This window comes from Ixodes scapularis, unplaced genomic scaffold (assembly GCF_016920785.2).
Source record: "Ixodes scapularis isolate PalLabHiFi unplaced genomic scaffold, ASM1692078v2 PGA_scaffold11__112_contigs__length_91849675, whole genome shotgun sequence".
In the NCBI taxonomy this organism is placed as follows: Eukaryota; Metazoa; Arthropoda; class Arachnida; order Ixodida; family Ixodidae; genus Ixodes; species Ixodes scapularis.
In genome coordinates this window covers 8,889,188-8,907,992 of record NW_024609837.1, presented here as the reverse complement: position 1 = coordinate 8,907,992, position 18,805 = coordinate 8,889,188, and the positions used below count along the sequence as shown (strand labels likewise).

General features: G+C 44.9%; 1 protein-coding gene across 1 annotated transcript in view; it reads left to right on the top strand.

The window, feature by feature from the left end:
* Nucleotides 1-18,805, top strand: part of LOC8030109 (lysosomal acid glucosylceramidase-like) — a 52,296-nt gene that overhangs the window by 2,271 nt on the left and 31,220 nt on the right. Inside the window, exons 2-6 of the mRNA XM_042288814.1 lie at nucleotides 7,979-8,167; nucleotides 8,789-8,959; nucleotides 9,739-9,872; nucleotides 12,012-12,184; nucleotides 14,242-14,485. Coding sequence (XP_042144748.1) covers nucleotides 7,979-8,167; nucleotides 8,789-8,959; nucleotides 9,739-9,872; nucleotides 12,012-12,184; nucleotides 14,242-14,485 — 911 coding nt within the window. The remainder of the gene's footprint in view (nucleotides 1-7,978; nucleotides 8,168-8,788; nucleotides 8,960-9,738; nucleotides 9,873-12,011; nucleotides 12,185-14,241; nucleotides 14,486-18,805) is intronic.

The window sequence follows — 18,805 nt, the reverse complement described above, 5'->3', positions numbered from 1 at the left end:
GTAGAATGGTTTTTTTTTCAAATCCATGTTGAAAGTTGACTAATATGTTATGAGTTTCTAAAAATAAAAAAGCTTATGTGACTGGCGATGACATGTTCTAGCAACTTACACCAGGTGCTAATAAATTATATTGGTCTGTAATTATCAGCAAGCAGTTTGTTCCCATCCTTATGTACAGGTACAACTTTTCCACAAAGCCAGTCGGGTTGATGACATCCCTGATCTAAAGAGGTTCTGAACATGACGTATCTTATTGAGAAATCATTTCTGGCTTAACGTTTGAAAAAAGCATTCGGGATGCCATCAGGACCACAGGATTTTTTTATATCAAGGTTTAAAAGTAGATGACGTATGCCGATGATGTTCGTCTATATCTTGCATTATTGGGAAAAGAGGTATTGATTCAATAGTTTCCTCAAAAGTGCATCGCGGACTAAAAACACCGTGAAAGGTGCTGTTAAACTCATTAACAATCTGGTAGGAGCCAGGAATTGCATTTCCATCAACATGAAGTTGTTCAATAGAATTTCTATTGCCCGACAAGTACCCCCACAACTTTTGAGGCGCTTCTTCTATGAAGTTTACTAACGTTGTTTAACAAAAATAAAGGCGCGCCGTTTTTTTTTTTTTTTTTTTTTTTTTTTTTTTTTTTTTAAGAGTTATGGTGGGGGAAGATATGACATCAGCATTTTTACAATTTGCTTTTCCTTTCTTAGATAATACCCTTTTAAGATGTATTATATATCTCGTTATCTAGGCCGTTCTGATTTTCTCTTTTACTCTTTTGGTAGTTATTTGACTTATTTGTGAAGGCGCTTTGCAGTGAAGTTTTTTGAAACCATTCTATAATGTTTAAATGTCACCCTCCGTCTCAAGTCGCTGAAGTTCAAATCAAGAGTACCTATAATAGCTTCATTATCTGCAGCAACAAAATTAAAGACGCGTTTACTAACGTGACCCTTATTTACTGGGCAAAAAATAGTCGTAAGAAAAACAAGCTTGTGGTCAGAAATTCCATCGTGAACGCTGACGTCAGTGTCCTCTGGAAAGTTTCCAACAAAAATGAGGTCCAGTGTGTTATTGCTATTTTGGGAAATACGAGTACCTTCAGTAACAAGCTGAGTCATTTAAATTAAGGATCAATTCGAGTTGTAAGTTGCAATTTTTTACCTCAGTTGAAGCCTGGCTGTAAAGGCGACCAGTTAATTGGCGGGAAATCACCCGCCAGTATAGCTATTATTTTAGGTTTGTATATTTGTTGCATGTGAAATTAAATGCTCTCTGGAAAGGACTCGGCGGAAGATGGGGGCCGATAGACAACACCTGCGAGAGCCGAAAACCCTTTGTAGTCGATTTGACATCATACACTTTCATTGTCAGTTATTCCGTTTAAGATAACGCATGAGAGTTCCATCTTTACTATCAAGGCAACTCCCCCTCCTCGAGAGCCAGGATCGCGTCTGATTATTTTTTGAGTGGGGGGAGTAACTTCGGCATCAAAAATATCTGCTGATAACCATGTTTCTGTGATTGCTATTATCTGCGGGTTGTACGTAAGTATAATTTCTTCGAGCTCGTGAACTTTATTGATGCTACTTAGGGCATTTAGTAGTACAAGACGTAACAGCTTGAATTTAAGTCAATCGAAATCGTTCCCACGTTTTTAAGAGAGGATGCGCTTTAGACAGTTGTTTTGCTCGTCCCATTTATAGAGGTCGTCAACAACTCGTAGTTTATCATAGTCTAGCACTACTTTACGTCCCCTGGCTTTGAAGTCGCCAGATTTGGACCAAAGCTTGCTCCTTTTTGCCAGAGTACTCTTACAAAAGTCATGATTGACTGAGATTGTGGTTCCTTTCAATTTATTAAAATTGTTTAGTACCTTAAGTTTTTTTTTTGTTATATTCCAAGAAATTTATAATCACAGGCCGCAGTTTTGTCTTGTTACTTTTTTCCCCTATGATGTGGACTCTTTTCACAGAGCTAACAGCCACTCCAACCTTCTGTCCTATCATGTCCTCGATTATCTGGCGTCTTAATGTTTCGGTGTTTTCACGGTCGGGCTCGGGAAACCCGAAGATCACGAAATCGCGGCGTCAACTCCTATCTTCTAAGTCGTCTGGGCGCTTTTGGTGGAGCTGGAGGTCATTTTAAAAGATGTGACTTCCCCCTGCAGAACTCGAGTCTCTCCATTATTCTTACCAGCACACACAAGTGTTTCATCTTGCCCTGGACATCAAGGGTGCTTTTGAGAACATCTCCCACCAAGCCATCCTTCAAGGACTAACCTCTATCGATTTCGGACAACGAATCTACGACTATATCAAGGTTTTCCTCACCGGCCGTACTGCAACTATCGGCATCGGACATCTCCGCTCGAACACATTTAATACCATCGCCAAAGGCACCCCTCAAGGCTCCGTGATATCGCCGCTTCTATTTAACATCGCTATGAGGGACCTTCCCCCACTCTTGCAAAATATCCCGCATCTCAGGCACGCAATCTACGCGGATGACCTCACCCTATGGACCCCTACGGGATCCATGGGCGAGCAACAGGAATCCATGCAAAGCGCCATCGAAGAAACTCATCAATATTTCAGCGCCAGGGTCCTTGAGTGTGCCCCGGAAAAATCCGCCCTCCTTACTCTCTGAACGAAGACTGCGCACCAACGCAACCGAAGCATCCCGGACCCGGAGATCACCATAGCAGGAAAACCCGTCCCTAAAGTTCCCCACCTCCGCATGGCTTGGCCTCACGATCCCCAAGAACGGATCAGGTCTCCACACCATTGAACCGCTTCAACGGACACACTCCCAACTCATGCACCTCATACACCGTGTATCACATCGTAGATTTGGCATGCAAGAATCTGGCACCTTCGCATTGTACAAGCCGTACTCATTAGCCGGGTCGCCTATGGCACGCCATATTTGTCTTTCAAAACAACCGAAAAATCAAAACTTAATATTACCCTGCGCCAAGCATACAAGACCGCCTTAGGACTATACCTCCCAAGACTTCAACGAAGAATTTGTTGCTACTAGGAATTCACAACACCTGAGAAGAGGTACAAGAGGCACATCACAACTCCCAGTTAAAACGCCTTAAATTAACAACTACCAGGACGAGCAACACTGGGAAAGTTAGGCTACACGACACCTTCCTTGCAAGACCACAAAGAACGCGTACCTCTGAATCTAAGAAAAGCTATTCGTGTAGCCCAGATCCCTAAGAACATGCATCCGGTTTACAACGAGGCTCGGCGCATCGCTAGAGCACGAACCATGAACACCAAATACGGCGATAGCCCAAGTGCAAGATACACCGACGCGTCCCCGTATCCGCATAAGCCAGCCCATGCTGTATGTGTAACCAATGCAGCAGGGCAAGAAATGACTGCCTTCACAGTGCGCACATCTACAGAAGCCGCCGAGGAAATTGCCATTGCCCTAGCCGCAACGACAGGCGACGATATAATCACAGTGCTCACAGATTCCCAGGCAGCCTGTCGGAGTTACCTACAGGGCGCATCTCCAAAACAGCGCTTCGCATCCTCAAGACCAACCCCCGGCTCCCCGAAGTACACCTCGTCTGGGTACCCGGACACGAACACCTCAAAGGTAACGAGGTGGCACATGCCGCTGCCCGCGCGCATACACACCGGGCCATTACCCAAGAGTAAACAACCTCACGTGTTGCCCCCACGACCGACCTGCTCATCAAGTATGCCGACATACTAGCCCACTACCGTCACGACCGAAGAAAATACCCGGCACCGCACCCAAAACTATCAAGAGATGAAGCCACCACCCTCGGAAGACTGCAGACCAACACATATCCCCACAGCACCCTTCTTCAAGCCATCTATCCCGCTCAATACCCCGCCAACTTTAATTTTTGTCCTTCTCCCGGCAACCTTTACCACCAGGTATGGGAATGCAAACGAACCCCGGACCTCACTCCCAAACCTCCCCATCCTACAAGCAGTGGATGGCCTGTCTGACCAGCCCGGACCCTGGGATCCAGCAAGACCTGGTGACGAGGGCCCGGATAGCCAGCCGCAGCCAGGGTATCCCGGACTAAGGATGCCCTCCACCGGGCGGGTGCCCAAGATATGCATCTGATGCTCGCTAAATAAAGATTTATTCATCATCATCTCCATTAGGCTCCTGTAGAGCTGTCACTACTTCACCTATTCTAGCGTTCACTGGACATTCCAGTTTTTCTTGAAAAGCCGCCAGGATAACAATTCGCGTTTTAAGGTCATTCCGTGAGTTAAGCATGGCGTTCATCACCTTCAGGTGTTCTATTCCCTGAGGCCCAGGAGTTCGCTCGACGTCCCCAGACAGAAGGATCAAAATGATACTCCATGCCTCCACAAGAACTCACTCAACTTTGGCCGGTCACGGCAGAAGAACAATACCTCTGTAATCGCTTCGAAAGCAAAACGCATGTTTCTCCCAAACCTGAACAAAGAAGATAGATGGGTTTAGCGTTGTTTCCATTGCGGTCCCGCCGTGTTCTCTGAGGAAGTCCAAGGCGCGATCCTCTCGTCTTCAAATCGTGATTTGCTGGTGACGTTTCATGGTGCGCTCCGGGGTATGCGCACACAGTTGGTGCTCACTGCCGGCGGGTTCAAGTTGCTGACCTCATTAGCGAGTTTTAGTAGACCGTGTTTCCTGCTCCGCTAAGCCCCTCCGCTACCCGGAACTCTACAGCCAAGGACATCGGCGCGCAGGCGCAGTAGCGGTTTCTTCGTAGCGGAGGGCTAGCGGAGGGGGAAACACGGTCTACTAAAACTCCCTATTGTTGGGCGCGGTCCGTACTTGCTAAGTCAGAACACACAGCGTGACCTGAACAAAGAAGATAGACGGGTTTAGCGTTGTTGCCATTGCGGTCCCGCCGTGCCCTCTGTCTTTGTCCTTCAGATAGGTTTCAGTTCTCTCAAAGTAATGACACTTCTACTTTTGGACTGGTTGTAATATTTAACCGAATGAAATGAGAGATTGAGGCAGGCCCAATCTTATAAAAAGAGTAAAGAAAGGAAGAAAAAGACACGCTTTTTTATTGTACAATCCGCCATGGATAGAAATTGCCTGCAGTTTTGATTAATGTTTTACGAAAACATCGCCTCTTTCCTGCTCTATTGTGGTAAAGGCGTTTGTGGAAAAAAGGTTTTGCACATTGCTTCGGAGTAATGTTACAAGGAGAAACTTAGTACGTATTTTATACGTCAATGATACGAACATCGTCATACGCAACGCATCTGAAAGACAACCCTGCCATAGCTATAGGAGAAAAACGCGAAGTTTGCGTCTCTTGCGGCCAAACACCACAGTTTTCTGAGCCTGCTATTTCGAGAGTCTCCGTCCTCTCCGAGGCGCGTGCTTTTTCGCTTCTCATTGTCTTCTATAACTGAGAGAGTGAAGGAGAAGAGAAAGCGCGCTGACGTCAAAACACAAAGCTCTGGTTGGAACCAGACTTGTGGTCTTACTCTAAAAATGTAATGGATTACAATTAACGGATGACTACTCGTTACGTTACAAATTACTCTCACGTTACTTTTCCCGAAGGCTTATCAAGGTAACAACAGAACAAATTTAGATGTTTTTAAAAACGTCCCGCAACACTACTTTCCATTTCTCATACGCCCGCATTATGGTAGTCATTGTAACATTAAAATATTGTCTTAAAGTGAAAGAATGGGTACGCGCCATTCACTTGTAACCTGACAAGGCTGTGGAATTTGCAAGCACACCCGCCATCTATAGCTTACGGCGACCGGAAATGATCCCTGCAATTCTGCAGACAAGGCTAGCGGTGCGCATGCCCATAGCAGCGTCTATCTCCGCCAGGAGATTCGGAGGTAAGGAACCGATCTACGAAAGCTCTCTTTTGAAACGGGCCTTTCAAGCGATGTAAAAATCGAACAGAACTAGACACTAAAGGCTTTCCCAGAAAAAAAAAAAAAATAGAAAAAAAAACACGATGGAAGGCGTTGCAAAGAAGCAGAGTCTGCTTGGCATTGTATTCTTGATCTTTGTTTTTTTGCATATTTGTATATGCCTTGCACGTCTTTTTAGTAATTCTAATGACCGGTCAATAAAAAAAAAAAAAGTTTTTTTCTTGCTTATTTTTTTAACGATGGTTTCTATTTAAATTAGTTGAACTTGCCATCCTTAGGCCTCTGAATTGCTCGCTCATATTGCTCCAGTTTCTGTAAGTTGATCATATTTTTAAAAAGTGACGAGCGATTAAAGTTATCCGTTATCAATATTTTTAACGAAATTACATTACAAATTACTGCCGCTAAAAAAAGTAACATGGCAATTGCAAAAATTAATTGAAAAAGTAACAGATTTCAAGGAATCCGTTACACGTAACGGTATACTTTTAAGCCTGGTTGGAATGCTTCGTGGATAGACGCAAAGCTAGCTGCGTTTTTCTTCGCTGCAATCGTCAAACGCGTTCGGGCGGGGGGCGGAGACAAAGGCAGCTGGCTTTCCCTCCACCCACTAATCCTTCCAATCAGAGTTCGGCGTCCTGACGTCACTCCCGTCTCCTCCTCTCCCTCCGTTTCTCGTTGCATAAGATCTTTGTTCCCAATGTGTGTGATACGCGTTACCAAGAAAGTCTAATGAAGTTTGTTAGTTGCCCAGGCAGCACACAGTATTGCGCCAATATTGGCGTCGGATCGGAGAAATCGGGCCATTATCATTCTGATACTGCCGACATCGATGGTTCGTAAAAATCGGGCCAGTATTACCGTGATGTAGCCGACGTCGGCGGAACATCACTTGGGACGGGCAACGCCACGCTGATATACAGAATCCAGCGCCGTTTCCCGGTATTTTGTCGGATCTGAACCGGCTATATCGGCCGGGATTAGGAATTCTTGACCGTTTCTAAAACGATACTGAATCGCGGTCAATCGCGCCGGCCAATCGCGGTGGGCGCCGCTGTTGCCACAGGCCGCGCCGAGGGCGCGCCGGGTAATCAGCGGCTGAAACTGGATTTTTTCATACAAACAAACGGAAAGAACTATTTTTGTGGTAGCTTTTATTGGAGATTAGTACAAAACGGGGGGCGCGCGATGTTTTCTAGAATCCATAGTTTACAAGGTTTTACGGCACAATTAATATTGTTTTTAGACAACCATGTCTCAGCGGTGACTTCAGGTAGCGCGTCCCGACCTAGGCGCATCCTAACTTTGGCAGTAAGTTGAGGCGCGTCCGCTTGGGAGTCGGGTGTGGCACCCTTGAAGCCCCTTCCACCGTATCTGTTTCGGAGTAGAAATTGCCGATTAAAGCCAAAATAGAAGTCACGTGCAGTTCCTCGAGTGGCCGGTGAGGGAGAAATGGCGGTGTTGTGATCGCTATTAGCTCGGTTCTCAAGTTCGGATCGGTGTCACTTTTTCAGAGCAGCCTTTATAGCAGTTTCCCAACTGATCGGTTAATTCTATAGTAACGTTGGCTTGGCCCAAGTCCGCTGAACGTTGATACCGCAGCGGCCGCGGCCATGTTAACCGATATTTGCCCTGTTGAATTAACCTGAAACTGGGGTGGGGAAAAACATCAAAACGTAGAAGGGACAGAAAATAGACAGGACGACGTCGTCCTGTCTATTATCTGTCCCTTCTATGTTTTGATATTTCTTCTCTACCCCAGTCTCAGGTTAATCCAACATGGTTAATATTCACCAGCTCGCCTGCACCCTTATGTTTTTGTTTATGATATTCGCCCATCCCTGCCCAAAATTCGAATATTATCGCCGATTCTGGCCTACTTTTAGAACGATCGTGAACCGATATCGACCCAACACCGGGCCGTGGAGTGAAACATGAAATTGGGCCAATATTGTGCACAATATTCCCCCTACGCTGGCCCAGTGTCTGCGTGCTGCCTGGGTTCTTCTTTTGCAATTGTTTACAAAGCGTTACCGCCCTCTTTATTATTTTTTTTTTGTTGCCTTTAGGTGTCCTTTTACAGTGTAAGCCGAGGGACTATGGTGAGGGCAGCGTGGTTTGCGTCTGCGACACCTCGCACTGCGATTTTCTCGGCCCCGTTCGACCGGAGCAACCCGGGGTGGTTGCCGCCTACGAGAGCAACAAGGCGGGAAAAAGGTTCGACAAGGTCACTCTCAGGCTCAGCTTCGACGAACCGGGTGAGCCTACTAAGGCGCTAGATGAGCGCGTCCTCTATTAAGAGTTTAAGTTAGTATGCCTTTTCCTTGGATAACTGACAGAACTAAAAATTGTGCCCTGCAAAAAAAAAAAAAAAAAAAAAATGACAAGGATGGAGAAAACAAATCTTTGGAACCATAAACATCAAACTTACGTTATGAAGCTGGATGTCACGTGAGCACGCTATGTATCAGCGCTTAACGTTTTCTGCTGATAAGGTTTTTACGGTATTGTCGTTTGCCGAGTTTTTCTTCGTAGATTGTAGAGACTAGCTTCCTGAGAGCTCCGCGCAACTTTTTGTTTGCTCTAAGCTAATTACGACTTCAGTGACGTAATTTGTCATAAAGTTATAAACTTCTGAGCTTCTGAGCTTCAGAAGAAACTAAAAGAATAACTAAAAAAATCTCTGGGATTAAAAAAACAGTGTCTATCTTACTTATAGTAAATAATTTTCTGCAAACTAGGAGCTGAGAAAGTCAGGACTCTTTGTTTGTTCATGTTTATTTTGAATGTGCCAATCAGAAGGCTAGAGCTATTGTAGGAGCTTGCTTAAGAATCTCAATTCCCTTCATTTTATAATCGCCTACTTCTCACTTTCGCAGGAATGCCGAACGAAGCTGCCGACTTAGTGTCAGTGGTTATTGATTCTTCTAAGAAGTACCAGTCCATTTTTGGCTTCGGAGGAGCCTTCACCGATGCAGCAGGAATCAACCTACAGTCGCTCCCAGAGGAGCTACAGGAAGACATACTGAAATCTTACTACTCCATTGAAGGTATCATAACAAAGTCGAGCTATGAACAATTATCTTGCGAAATTTAATCTAACATTACGTTATCTTATTGTCGCAGCCACAAAGAACATCTGTCGTTTTCGATGGTTAACGGGTTTTCAGAATAAAACAGTATCCGCAATATTTTCACAAAGTTGTTACGTCGTGGACATACAGGAACAAATCCCGATAGTTGATTTGAGACTATTTTAGGTGAAAATATGTAAGTAATAAAGATTTTCTGATAGAAATTTTTATCTGCATGCGCCAAACTTTTTAGTAGACATAAAAATAGTTTCGATGTATTTAAATTACGATTATTCTAAAACCAGCAGTCAAAGTTTAATTTTTAGAAATCTTCATCTCGATTATGAAACAATTTTATATTTCTTGTTGAACGTGTTGAACTTGTCCAGTTCGCTTGCACCTTTGCATTTAATGGCATTATAATCATGAGCCCCCATTTTGGTTAAATTGGCCATTCCTGAAGTGCGATGAGGCTGCTAAAAAGATGCGTACACTACGTCATTCTACTCCGTTGATATTCCCTGTTGCGCTACACATTCACCTAGAAATAATATATGTACTGGCAGCTTAAAAAAAAAAAAGGAGGGCACGGCACATTATGTTTAGGCATTTTGCTTCATGGTTCCTTCTTCGCTGTTCTTATTGGCTAATGTTGCAGTCTTATGGAAAGCGGCGATTACGTCCCATTTTCACATTTTCGAAGTTCTCTCAGTGACTCTAATAGAACCTGACTGGTTTTTGACTCGTCCCTGCAGGGCTCTCCTACAACATCGGCAGGGTTCCCATGGCGAGTTGTGATTTCTCGATCCGCCTGTACACGTACAACGACGTGCCGGGAGACCTGGACATGACGCACTTTGCGCTCACTACAGAAGACCTCTCGTTGAAGGTGAACCATCACGGCACCGACTCGTTCTCACTTTGTTACCATCTTTAGAGATTACGATAGTTGTATGTTGAGTGAAGCTCTATACCTCCTATGATCTTCTTAACCTGTCGTTCAAGAAGCAGATGAAGAAAAAAAAAAGATAAAAAAGTTTCAATTATCCCAACCTATATCACTGGAACAAAATAACTTAATGGCCTAGTTGGTTACACAGTTAGTTCCTTCTTCCTGTGTTCGTCCATTGCGCTAATCTTGTGTACGATCTGACTAGAGCATCATTCAGTTGAACGATGACACACTGTGTGAATGTCTGTACTCGTATTTATTGTCGTTTGTTATTGTACTTATAACGATCTTTGTCATTACATATTGAAATGTGCTTAAAGAGGTGGTGCAACAGTATTCGATTGGAATGTACTTTCACTTTACACGAGCATACGGGCACTAGTGGAACTAAAGGATACTCGCACGCAACGCCACCAGCCAAGAAACTCCTTTGTTAAGGTGTAATCTCAAGGACAAAAGCGAGCGTTTTTATTCAATCTCTCCTTCGCGAAACTTGATGACGTAGCTGGGGGATCGCGGTATCCTCCAGTGAGGATATTTAAATGCGGCTCATAGATTGGACCCGAGCATTGTGTGGGCACTCGTGTTTGGCTCATGATAATCGATAGCTCGATAAGCACTGGGGTAGTGGCCGTGTCCAATCACTGCAATGACCGACAATAGTCGAACTATAACAATATCTAGAACTCAGCGCGTGTCCTGTGCCTTGCCAACTCCAGCGCGTGGCTATTATCAACATTGGCGGCATATAATTGGCTCAAGATCACGTAGCCGCTTGTTCTGGCAGCGAGTTGAGGAGGTGAACGCTGCTCTTTTTTATTTAATTTTTTCTGTGACTTCGACTGCGTGTGGTAAAAAAAACGATCTGTTATTTCACTTGCCATTAACGTCAGGGATCTGCTCTGAGCGGTATTTGCGCAAAGTACAAAACTCGTTGCATCGCTCCTTCAAGTGAATTTTATAGTTCAGAAGGTTTGACACAATCTAAGTTCTTGCTTCTGTTTTTGATTGTACCTGTATACGTCTACAATTTGAGGCGAGTAAATTCACTGCCCTGTCCCGCATGAAAACGTGCTACGCTTAAGCCGGCTGGATGTGTTTTCGATTGTTTTCTTCTAAAAATAGTATTTAGCCTTTATTCTTGTTCTTCGTTTCATCTGAAGTTCAGGCGTATCCGACGCTACGAGCTGGTAAGACCAATCAGGCAGCGTGAAAAGCGCACCATCATAGTGCTCGCCATGCTTCTGTACGCGTTCTAACATCGCTGTGCCAATCATAAACAGAAAACGTCCAGTGAGTTGCGCTTTTGAAACTGTTTGATTGGTGCCATTGGTTCGTAGCGTCGGCTGCGTCTGGACTTAGCTTAAACGAAGTACAGTACGAGGATGAAAACCTTGAAGTCTTAAGCACAGCGCAGTGACGTCGTCTTGATGCCAGTCTGGCCCTGGAGTCACGAAGCGAGGGTCGTGCGAAGTCTGCAAGTGTCGGCGCAATGTAAATGTTATGATAGCATTTGAAAACGAGCCTGTTGGTTAAGAGATACACATCTTGAAAGAATAAAACAGAGAGGTCGATGACGGGAACAGGACATGAAAGATGTCCTGTTCCCGTCCTCGTCCTCTCTGTTTTATTCTTTCAAGATTTGTATGTATGATAGCATTGCGGACGTGTTCTACTGGGATAAACAAAAGCGACAAAAACAGTAAACACTGCTTGCATACTTCAGGCCCTCGTATTACTAGACGGAAGGTCTTGTAGTAAGTGCAAGATCAAATATACGCACGATGTGAAATAGTCCCTTACAAAATTGCCAGAATTATTCCAGGCCCACTTTGAAAGAATGACGCCCCACAAAATTAGGTCCGAATTGTTCTAAGGGTGCCAGATAGAGGGCGCTAGTGTGCCAGTGTGTTCTCTCGTCGCACGCGAGAACAAGGAATTCGGTTACACTTAAACTCAAATGTGTGAACCAGCCTTTAGACCAACATTTGGAGACGCGTACCAGGCAGCGTGCATAAGAGAATATACTGAACGCCACCATATTTTCTTATTTTCTGACCAATCATGTACCGCCAGATTCCTTATATTAAGAAGGCCATAAGCATGTCCAAAGAGGACGTCTGGATCTTCGGAAGTCCCTGGAGTGGCCCTGCATGGATGAAGACTTCGGGAAAGCTGTACGGCGCCGGAACACTCAAGGGCAGTCCCGGGGGACCGTACTACAAGGCTTGGGCCAAGTACTTCGTAAGGTGCGTTCTCATGCACACGGGCTCAATCTAGGCTGCACTTACGGCCTTAGGGAAGACTTACGTTATCGAGGCCGTCCTCAGTGACCCGACGTTGAACTTGGGTTCAGGTGGCATACTTCTGAACTCAGCTCTTCTGCATCGACAGGGACATTTTGAAGATTCACCAATATTCTGGGAAGTATATCAAAGCAATTGCAACGTATCGTTGGTATTCACTGGTTACCATATTTGAGTATATTCTTAACAGCGTATTGCTGCTGATCGACTATTCAAGCCGAAATTAGGAATGTGTGTAAGGTAAGCTCCGGAAGTGTTCAGTAGGGGAGGAGTCAGCATGCGCCCAGCTGCAATAAGCTCAGATATGACCGCCAGTAACCACCCCCAACTATGATTTTGACAAAGGTAAATTGTGATCAGTATCTTGATAGAAAATTATATAAAAGTGGACAGTAGTCTCGCCGTACAGGTTATCGAGAAAAGTAGTTGATATATGTGCACTGTTAGGTTTCCCGTCAAAAACAGGCTGTTTTTATTGCGTCATTACTAGAAGTATATTTGAACAATGTTCTCAAAGAAGACCGCTACTGTTGCGATCACTTTTCTATATTACGTGATCACCGTTAATTGTCGTCTTGTCGTGAGTGCATATCTTAAAGGAACACTACTTATGGACCCCGGAACTTACTGTCATTATTTTGTTAACTGCAGCTGTCTTCGGGATACGGTCCATTCGTCACATGCGCACTCGTCACAGGACGATTGGTCACAGGACGATTCGTCACACTGGAAGATTCGTCATAGGACGACTCGTCACGCGGCCAACCGGTCCTACAATTCGCCCCCCAAAAATGTATTGTTCAGTTTGGTTCGGGCGGACAAAGTGGCTCACCTCATATCTTAGTATGTCTTTGGCTTCTGAAAGGCGAAGAATTTGTAACAAACGTTCTAGCTTCTGGTTCGGTCCCAAACATTGAATGTTGGTTCGTCCTGACAATGTGGGTCACCTCTTATCTTAGCATGTCTTTCGCTTCTCAAGGTCGAAGAATTTGTAACAGACGTTTTAGCTTCTGGGTGCGTCCCGAACGGTGAATGGGGAGGCCATATAAAAGCGACTATTTTTGAACTCTGACTACATTCAAAAAGATGGAGATGATCGCAACAGAGAGAGATGGAGCCATGCAGCTGCACAAGGGGTACTCGCACACATGCAGCAAAAATAATTCCGACACTTATTGGTTTTCTCGAAAAGGTGTATGCAAGGCAAAGTAAAAACTGATTTAACTGCCAGTCGGATTATTGCTCGTTCAAGCCAGCAACTTAAATCAACCCTCTGAAGAGTCGTAATATGATGAAAAGAAAAGCGGATGAGTATTGTGAGTTTAGTTTTCCTAACCATTGGTTTATGTCACAGTGGGTAATCGTGAAACTCCTCATCAGGGAATGTGGGCAGTTGTTGAAATTTACACTTTACTATCGTCCCCTGCCCGATCGATGTGACCAGTTGCCCGCATGACGAGTCATCCTGTGACGAATGTTCCTATGTGACGAATCGTCCTGTGACCAATCGTCCTGTGACGAGTGCGCATGTGACGAATCGTCCTCATCCCGCTGTCTTCCTTATTTTTTTATATATCCTAAATTCAGATGAATATATTCCTTTATATAATAATGTTTAAAACATAAAATATATAGGCAGTTACGGAAAGTAACCAGTAAGTATAATTCTATTACCTTTGTAGATACTCAAGAGTTTCTTCTACTTACTCTTGAAATACTGAGATAATTAACTCAATAACAGCAAGATATGGCTGTCAATGTGTTCCTCGTAATAAACTTTTATTCCATGGCCCTCAACTACCGCAACTACCGCTTTAGACCAGGACGCGAACCATTATCGTACCTGCCGGCTGTCCTGTAGTCTCCGCCACTATTTTGCGCATCTACAGCGTAGGCATCGGACGCCATGTCAGGACAGATTAGCTTGAGAGGACTATCTGGAGATTTATTTCTTACTTGAGACAATGGGTGGCGCAGACTGATCACAGTTACCCGTCTAGGTTCCTGCAGGAGTACGAGAAGAATGGCATCCGCCTGTGGGGCCTGACGGCCGAAAACGAACCCAACGAAGGCTTTACGCCCCACTACCCGTTCCAGTGCATGGGCTTCACACCGTCCTCCCAGCGAGATTTTATCAAAATGGACCTGGGACCGGCGCTTGCGGACGCCGGCTACGGGCCAGGAAACCTTACGCTGATGATCATGGACGACAATCGGAACCTCCTTCCAAACTGGGCCAACGTTGTAAGTTTTCTAGCCTCAATGGGCGTGCGGTGTTGCCACTAGAGATACGAAATTTAGCCAGTGCAGTTCGACAGATAGCCTGGGGTCTCTAACGTCCACTGCATAGTAGTGATGCACGACCGCACGCCGGTATGATGCACATCCAGATCAAAACAGACGGAGGTGGGAATTAGCAGCGCAAACTTTTGTTTCACGTTCTTCGAGCTCTGGTCCGTTAACACGCCCTAATTTATCGTTTCTTTGTGTTTTAGGTGTGTAGAAAATACAGGAAAGTTCGCAGGCTTTCCAATCTCCACGAGGGTTCCCGTTTACACTTAATGAAACCGTTAGCCATTTTGTGCAATTCCCGCGGAATAGACCTTGCACCTGGACGTCCTTAAGGGGATGGCGTAAAATGGCGGAGATTTTCTGTTTACACTTCGATTGGATTGGATATTGGTGAATGTTTCCTTTGTGTCGGGTGGACGGACTATATGCTCTGCTCCAGTCAAAATCAACTGCGTGATAATTACCTCACTACTTCTCGCTCACACGTCACCAGTACCCTAATCTTCTTTTGGTGCATTCCGGTATCCTCTCGAGTCTTCAGGTAGCACCATCCTATAGGCCACATTGGCTTCCACCTCCGCCCCAAAGCCAAGGAAATCCGGGAACAAGTCCGTTTCTGGCTTCGGCCTCAAAACTTGGCAGTCGATCATTGCGTGATGAATAGTTTATGCCACAAGCACAAGCGGACTCCGGGTTTTTTTGCGCGGGAATTCTTTATTGCATTGTTCCAAGTGTCCCTGCCCGTGCATCAAGAAAGAGACTATACTTCCATTTGTGTTGTAAAAATTATTCTTCTGCATGGTGTACTGCAGTGATAACTTCTAGTGGATCCTTCTGAATAATGATGATGATGATGATTATAATGAGTTTGCGACTGTTTCCCATTAAAAAGGTTGCGCTCGAAGTAATTTCGTGCTCAAGTCAGTGTTGTAGGCAAAAAGCGTTCCAAGGAACGGCGTTCCTGGAACACGTTCCTTTTAGGAGGAACGATGGAACGCCGCCGTTCCATTTGGCATCGATGGAACTGGAACAGGAACTCCTTACATTTTAACTGGAACGAAAGAATGAACGGCGTTCCCATTTTTTCGTCCACTGAGGTGATTTTCATTTTATTTCTAAGACGGATATTCTAAAAGTATAAAAACAATATCTTTACGAAGAGCAGGATCTCGTTAACTTTTTGGTTACTTATGTTAGGGATTATTTTGTGTGGTCTTCACTTAAAACAGTCGGGTGCAGTAGAGCTAGTAGAGATTGATTCTTTTCTCAGTGCCGAAAGCTGCGGTAAAAAAGAAAAAACTTTTATTTGAAGGAAACGACACAGAAATAGGGACGTTTCAAACTCAGATACTTTCTTTGTTTCCAGAATCTTCATACACCCCGAAATGTTAGGTCGACTACAGTTATCACTGAACTTCCACAAAGATACCTGCAGTTACAACAAAAGGACAGGTTACTAGACATCGAACGCACCCTTGTATCCCGAACATTGGTCACTTAAAGGATACGCAAAAATTAACCTTTTTTTTTTATTCTCCCCTTGTTCCTCACATGTGAACTAAACAACGAATCCAACCTTCACGAAAGAAGGACTTGTAGTTTTCAAGACTGATCTTCCAAAAGCCCTACCCCCTTCTTCATTTGTCCGTCTGGCGGATAGCAACATCGAGAAGCCACGGTTGTTAAGTTCGAACTAGGGATTTAGTTAGATTGAAACGTGTGAGGTCTTAAATCGTTCGTGCAATGTGGGGTAAGGGTACATTTGGCTCGTCTGAATCGCCCACCACAAGCATGAAAATGGTTAAAAACTGAGATTTTTAAAGGTGAATATATCAACAAATGAAACCCTGCTTCCGCTTGTCTTCTACTCCAGGTGCTCTTCCATCACGGTATCCAAATTCGTATGTTCCAACTTGATGCGATAAAAAAAAAAAAAGAAACATTCCCTTGATTTAACTAAGTATGGTAATCAGCAAAATACAAATGTAACGTGTATGTAACGATACGTTTCATTTTGTAAATGTAACGGGAACGAGTTCCTTTTTGACAGATAGAGCTTGTAAGGGGAACGCGTTCCAAAAATATGAAGGAACGAGGAACGAGATTTCGTCACTTTTTTTAGAAACGTGTACAACACTGGCTCAAGCTTGAGACCGTATGAGTCTTAATGGCCCGGTTGCATGATGAACAAAAATAATAAATTGAGTCTCATCTAAAATGATGTGAAACTAGCGCCTTCAAGGCGACTGGTGGCCGCTAAACAAATTCGCCTGGTCCGCTTAGAAAATACACCAGAAGTGTTTTTTCTGCGGCCACCAGTCACATAGAGGGCGTGATTTGCGCTCTGTTTCAGGCAGAACTGAATTAATTTTGCTCAAATCTTCTTCACGTTAAGAACTTCAGCTGAAATCATTTTATTGAGGCGTTTCTGCAGTGTTAGATCCCGTATCTTCAGACCGTGGCTGCTTAATCCTTTTTTAAGGAAGGGTTAAAGCAGTACCGCCTCGATGACAACGCCCGTCTATTCCCCCTTTCACATCATCATTATATAGTGCCACCACGGCAGTGTGTCTAGCTCTGCATAGCCCCTAGCGCGTCCCTCGGGTTGGCGACCCGTCTACGCAAATATTGAGACGTTTTCTGTTTTGCCACGCAAAGTCGTCGAATTTTAGCATGTTTGCCACCTGGGGCGGTTTGAAAACCCGATAAAGATGATGTCATGCCCAGGACTTGTGTACCAGGTCCAGAGTTCTTTTCCAGGCACGTGTGAGATTGTGTAGCAGAATCTCATCAGCCGCAGTTTGAATCGCTGAACTCTGGCTGGAATCGCATCCAGTTCTTTGGACCCAAGAAGAGGTACGAGTGGACAATGATCTGTTTGGATGTGAAACTGCGTACCTAGCAGGAACTTCTCGAATCGTTCACATGCCCATGTCACGGCGTACGCTTCTTTCTCAATCTGTGCGTATTTTGTTTCTGTGGTACTCAGTCCTTTCGAAGCGAAGGCTACTGGTCGAATGTTTCCGTTCTTGTCCTTTTGTAGTAGCACTGCCCCCAAACCGTAAGACGAAGCATCTGCTGAAACAATAATTTCTTGTTGCGGATCATACAGTGTTAGGGCTGTTGCCTCCTGGATGTCCTTCTTCACTGCATTGAATGCTATTTTCTGTGCAGTGTCCCACGTCCACTCGCTTGCCTTCTTGAGAAGGTCACGCGGAGGCTTCAATTTTTCGGAAAGATGGGGGATGAAGCGTCCTACTTGGTTTGTCTTGGGACGATGTGTCCCAAGAACTTTATGGACTTTTGCTTGAACTCGCATTTGTCGTTGAGTCGGACACCTGCTGCTTTCAACCTCTTAAGGACTTCCTCTAGCCTCTCATCATGCTCTTTCTCGTTGGCACCAGTGAATCCTGGAAGGACTCCTTCCAGGATCTCGTTCATCCTTCGTTGAAAATACTCTGGGGCGGAAGAAATTCCAAACGGCAATCGTTGAAAACAAAATCTGCCAAAAGGTGTGATAAAAGTGGTCATAGTTTGTGACTCTTCTGCCAACCGCATTTGCCAAAATCCGGACTTGGCGTCTAGTTTTGTGTATAGTGATGTGCGTGACAACCGTCCCAGTGTTTCTTCGACAGAGGGCAAAACTAGCTTTTCGCGTTCTATGTTTTTGTTGAGGTGCGTCAAATCCACGCAGATCCGTACTTCTCCGTTCGGCTTGGGCACAACAACCATTGCAGAACACCATGGTGTAGGCTCTTCAACTTTCCTTATGATTCGATCTTTCTGCATGCTTGCCAGCTGCTCTTGTACTTTCGTCATCAGTGCCAGGGGTACACGCCGTGATGTGTGGACGGAGACTGGCGTGGCGTCTTTCGAGAGTTTGATTTTGTACCCTCCTGCCATTTCTCCGAGACCTTGGAACAACTCAGGGTATTGTTCATGGTACCTCTTGGCTGTCTGGCCCGAGACTGTGCACAGAAGTTGGATCAGCTCCAATTCGCTGCTGGCTTTTCTTCCCAAAAGAGGCTCTTCCAGGCCGTTCACTACGTAGATCACGTGCTCTATAGACTTATTGTTATGTTGTATTGTCGCTTGAAACTTGCCCAACACTTCGAGTTGGTGCCTGTTCGCACCGTAGAGCTTGGCAGCTGTCTCCTCAAGGGTCACCTTGCTTGGGACAGTGCTTGGAGGCATGGCACTGACGTCTGCACCAGAGTCTATCTTGAACGTAACAGGCGTTCCGTTGACTCGCAGTTTGACTTTCCACGCACT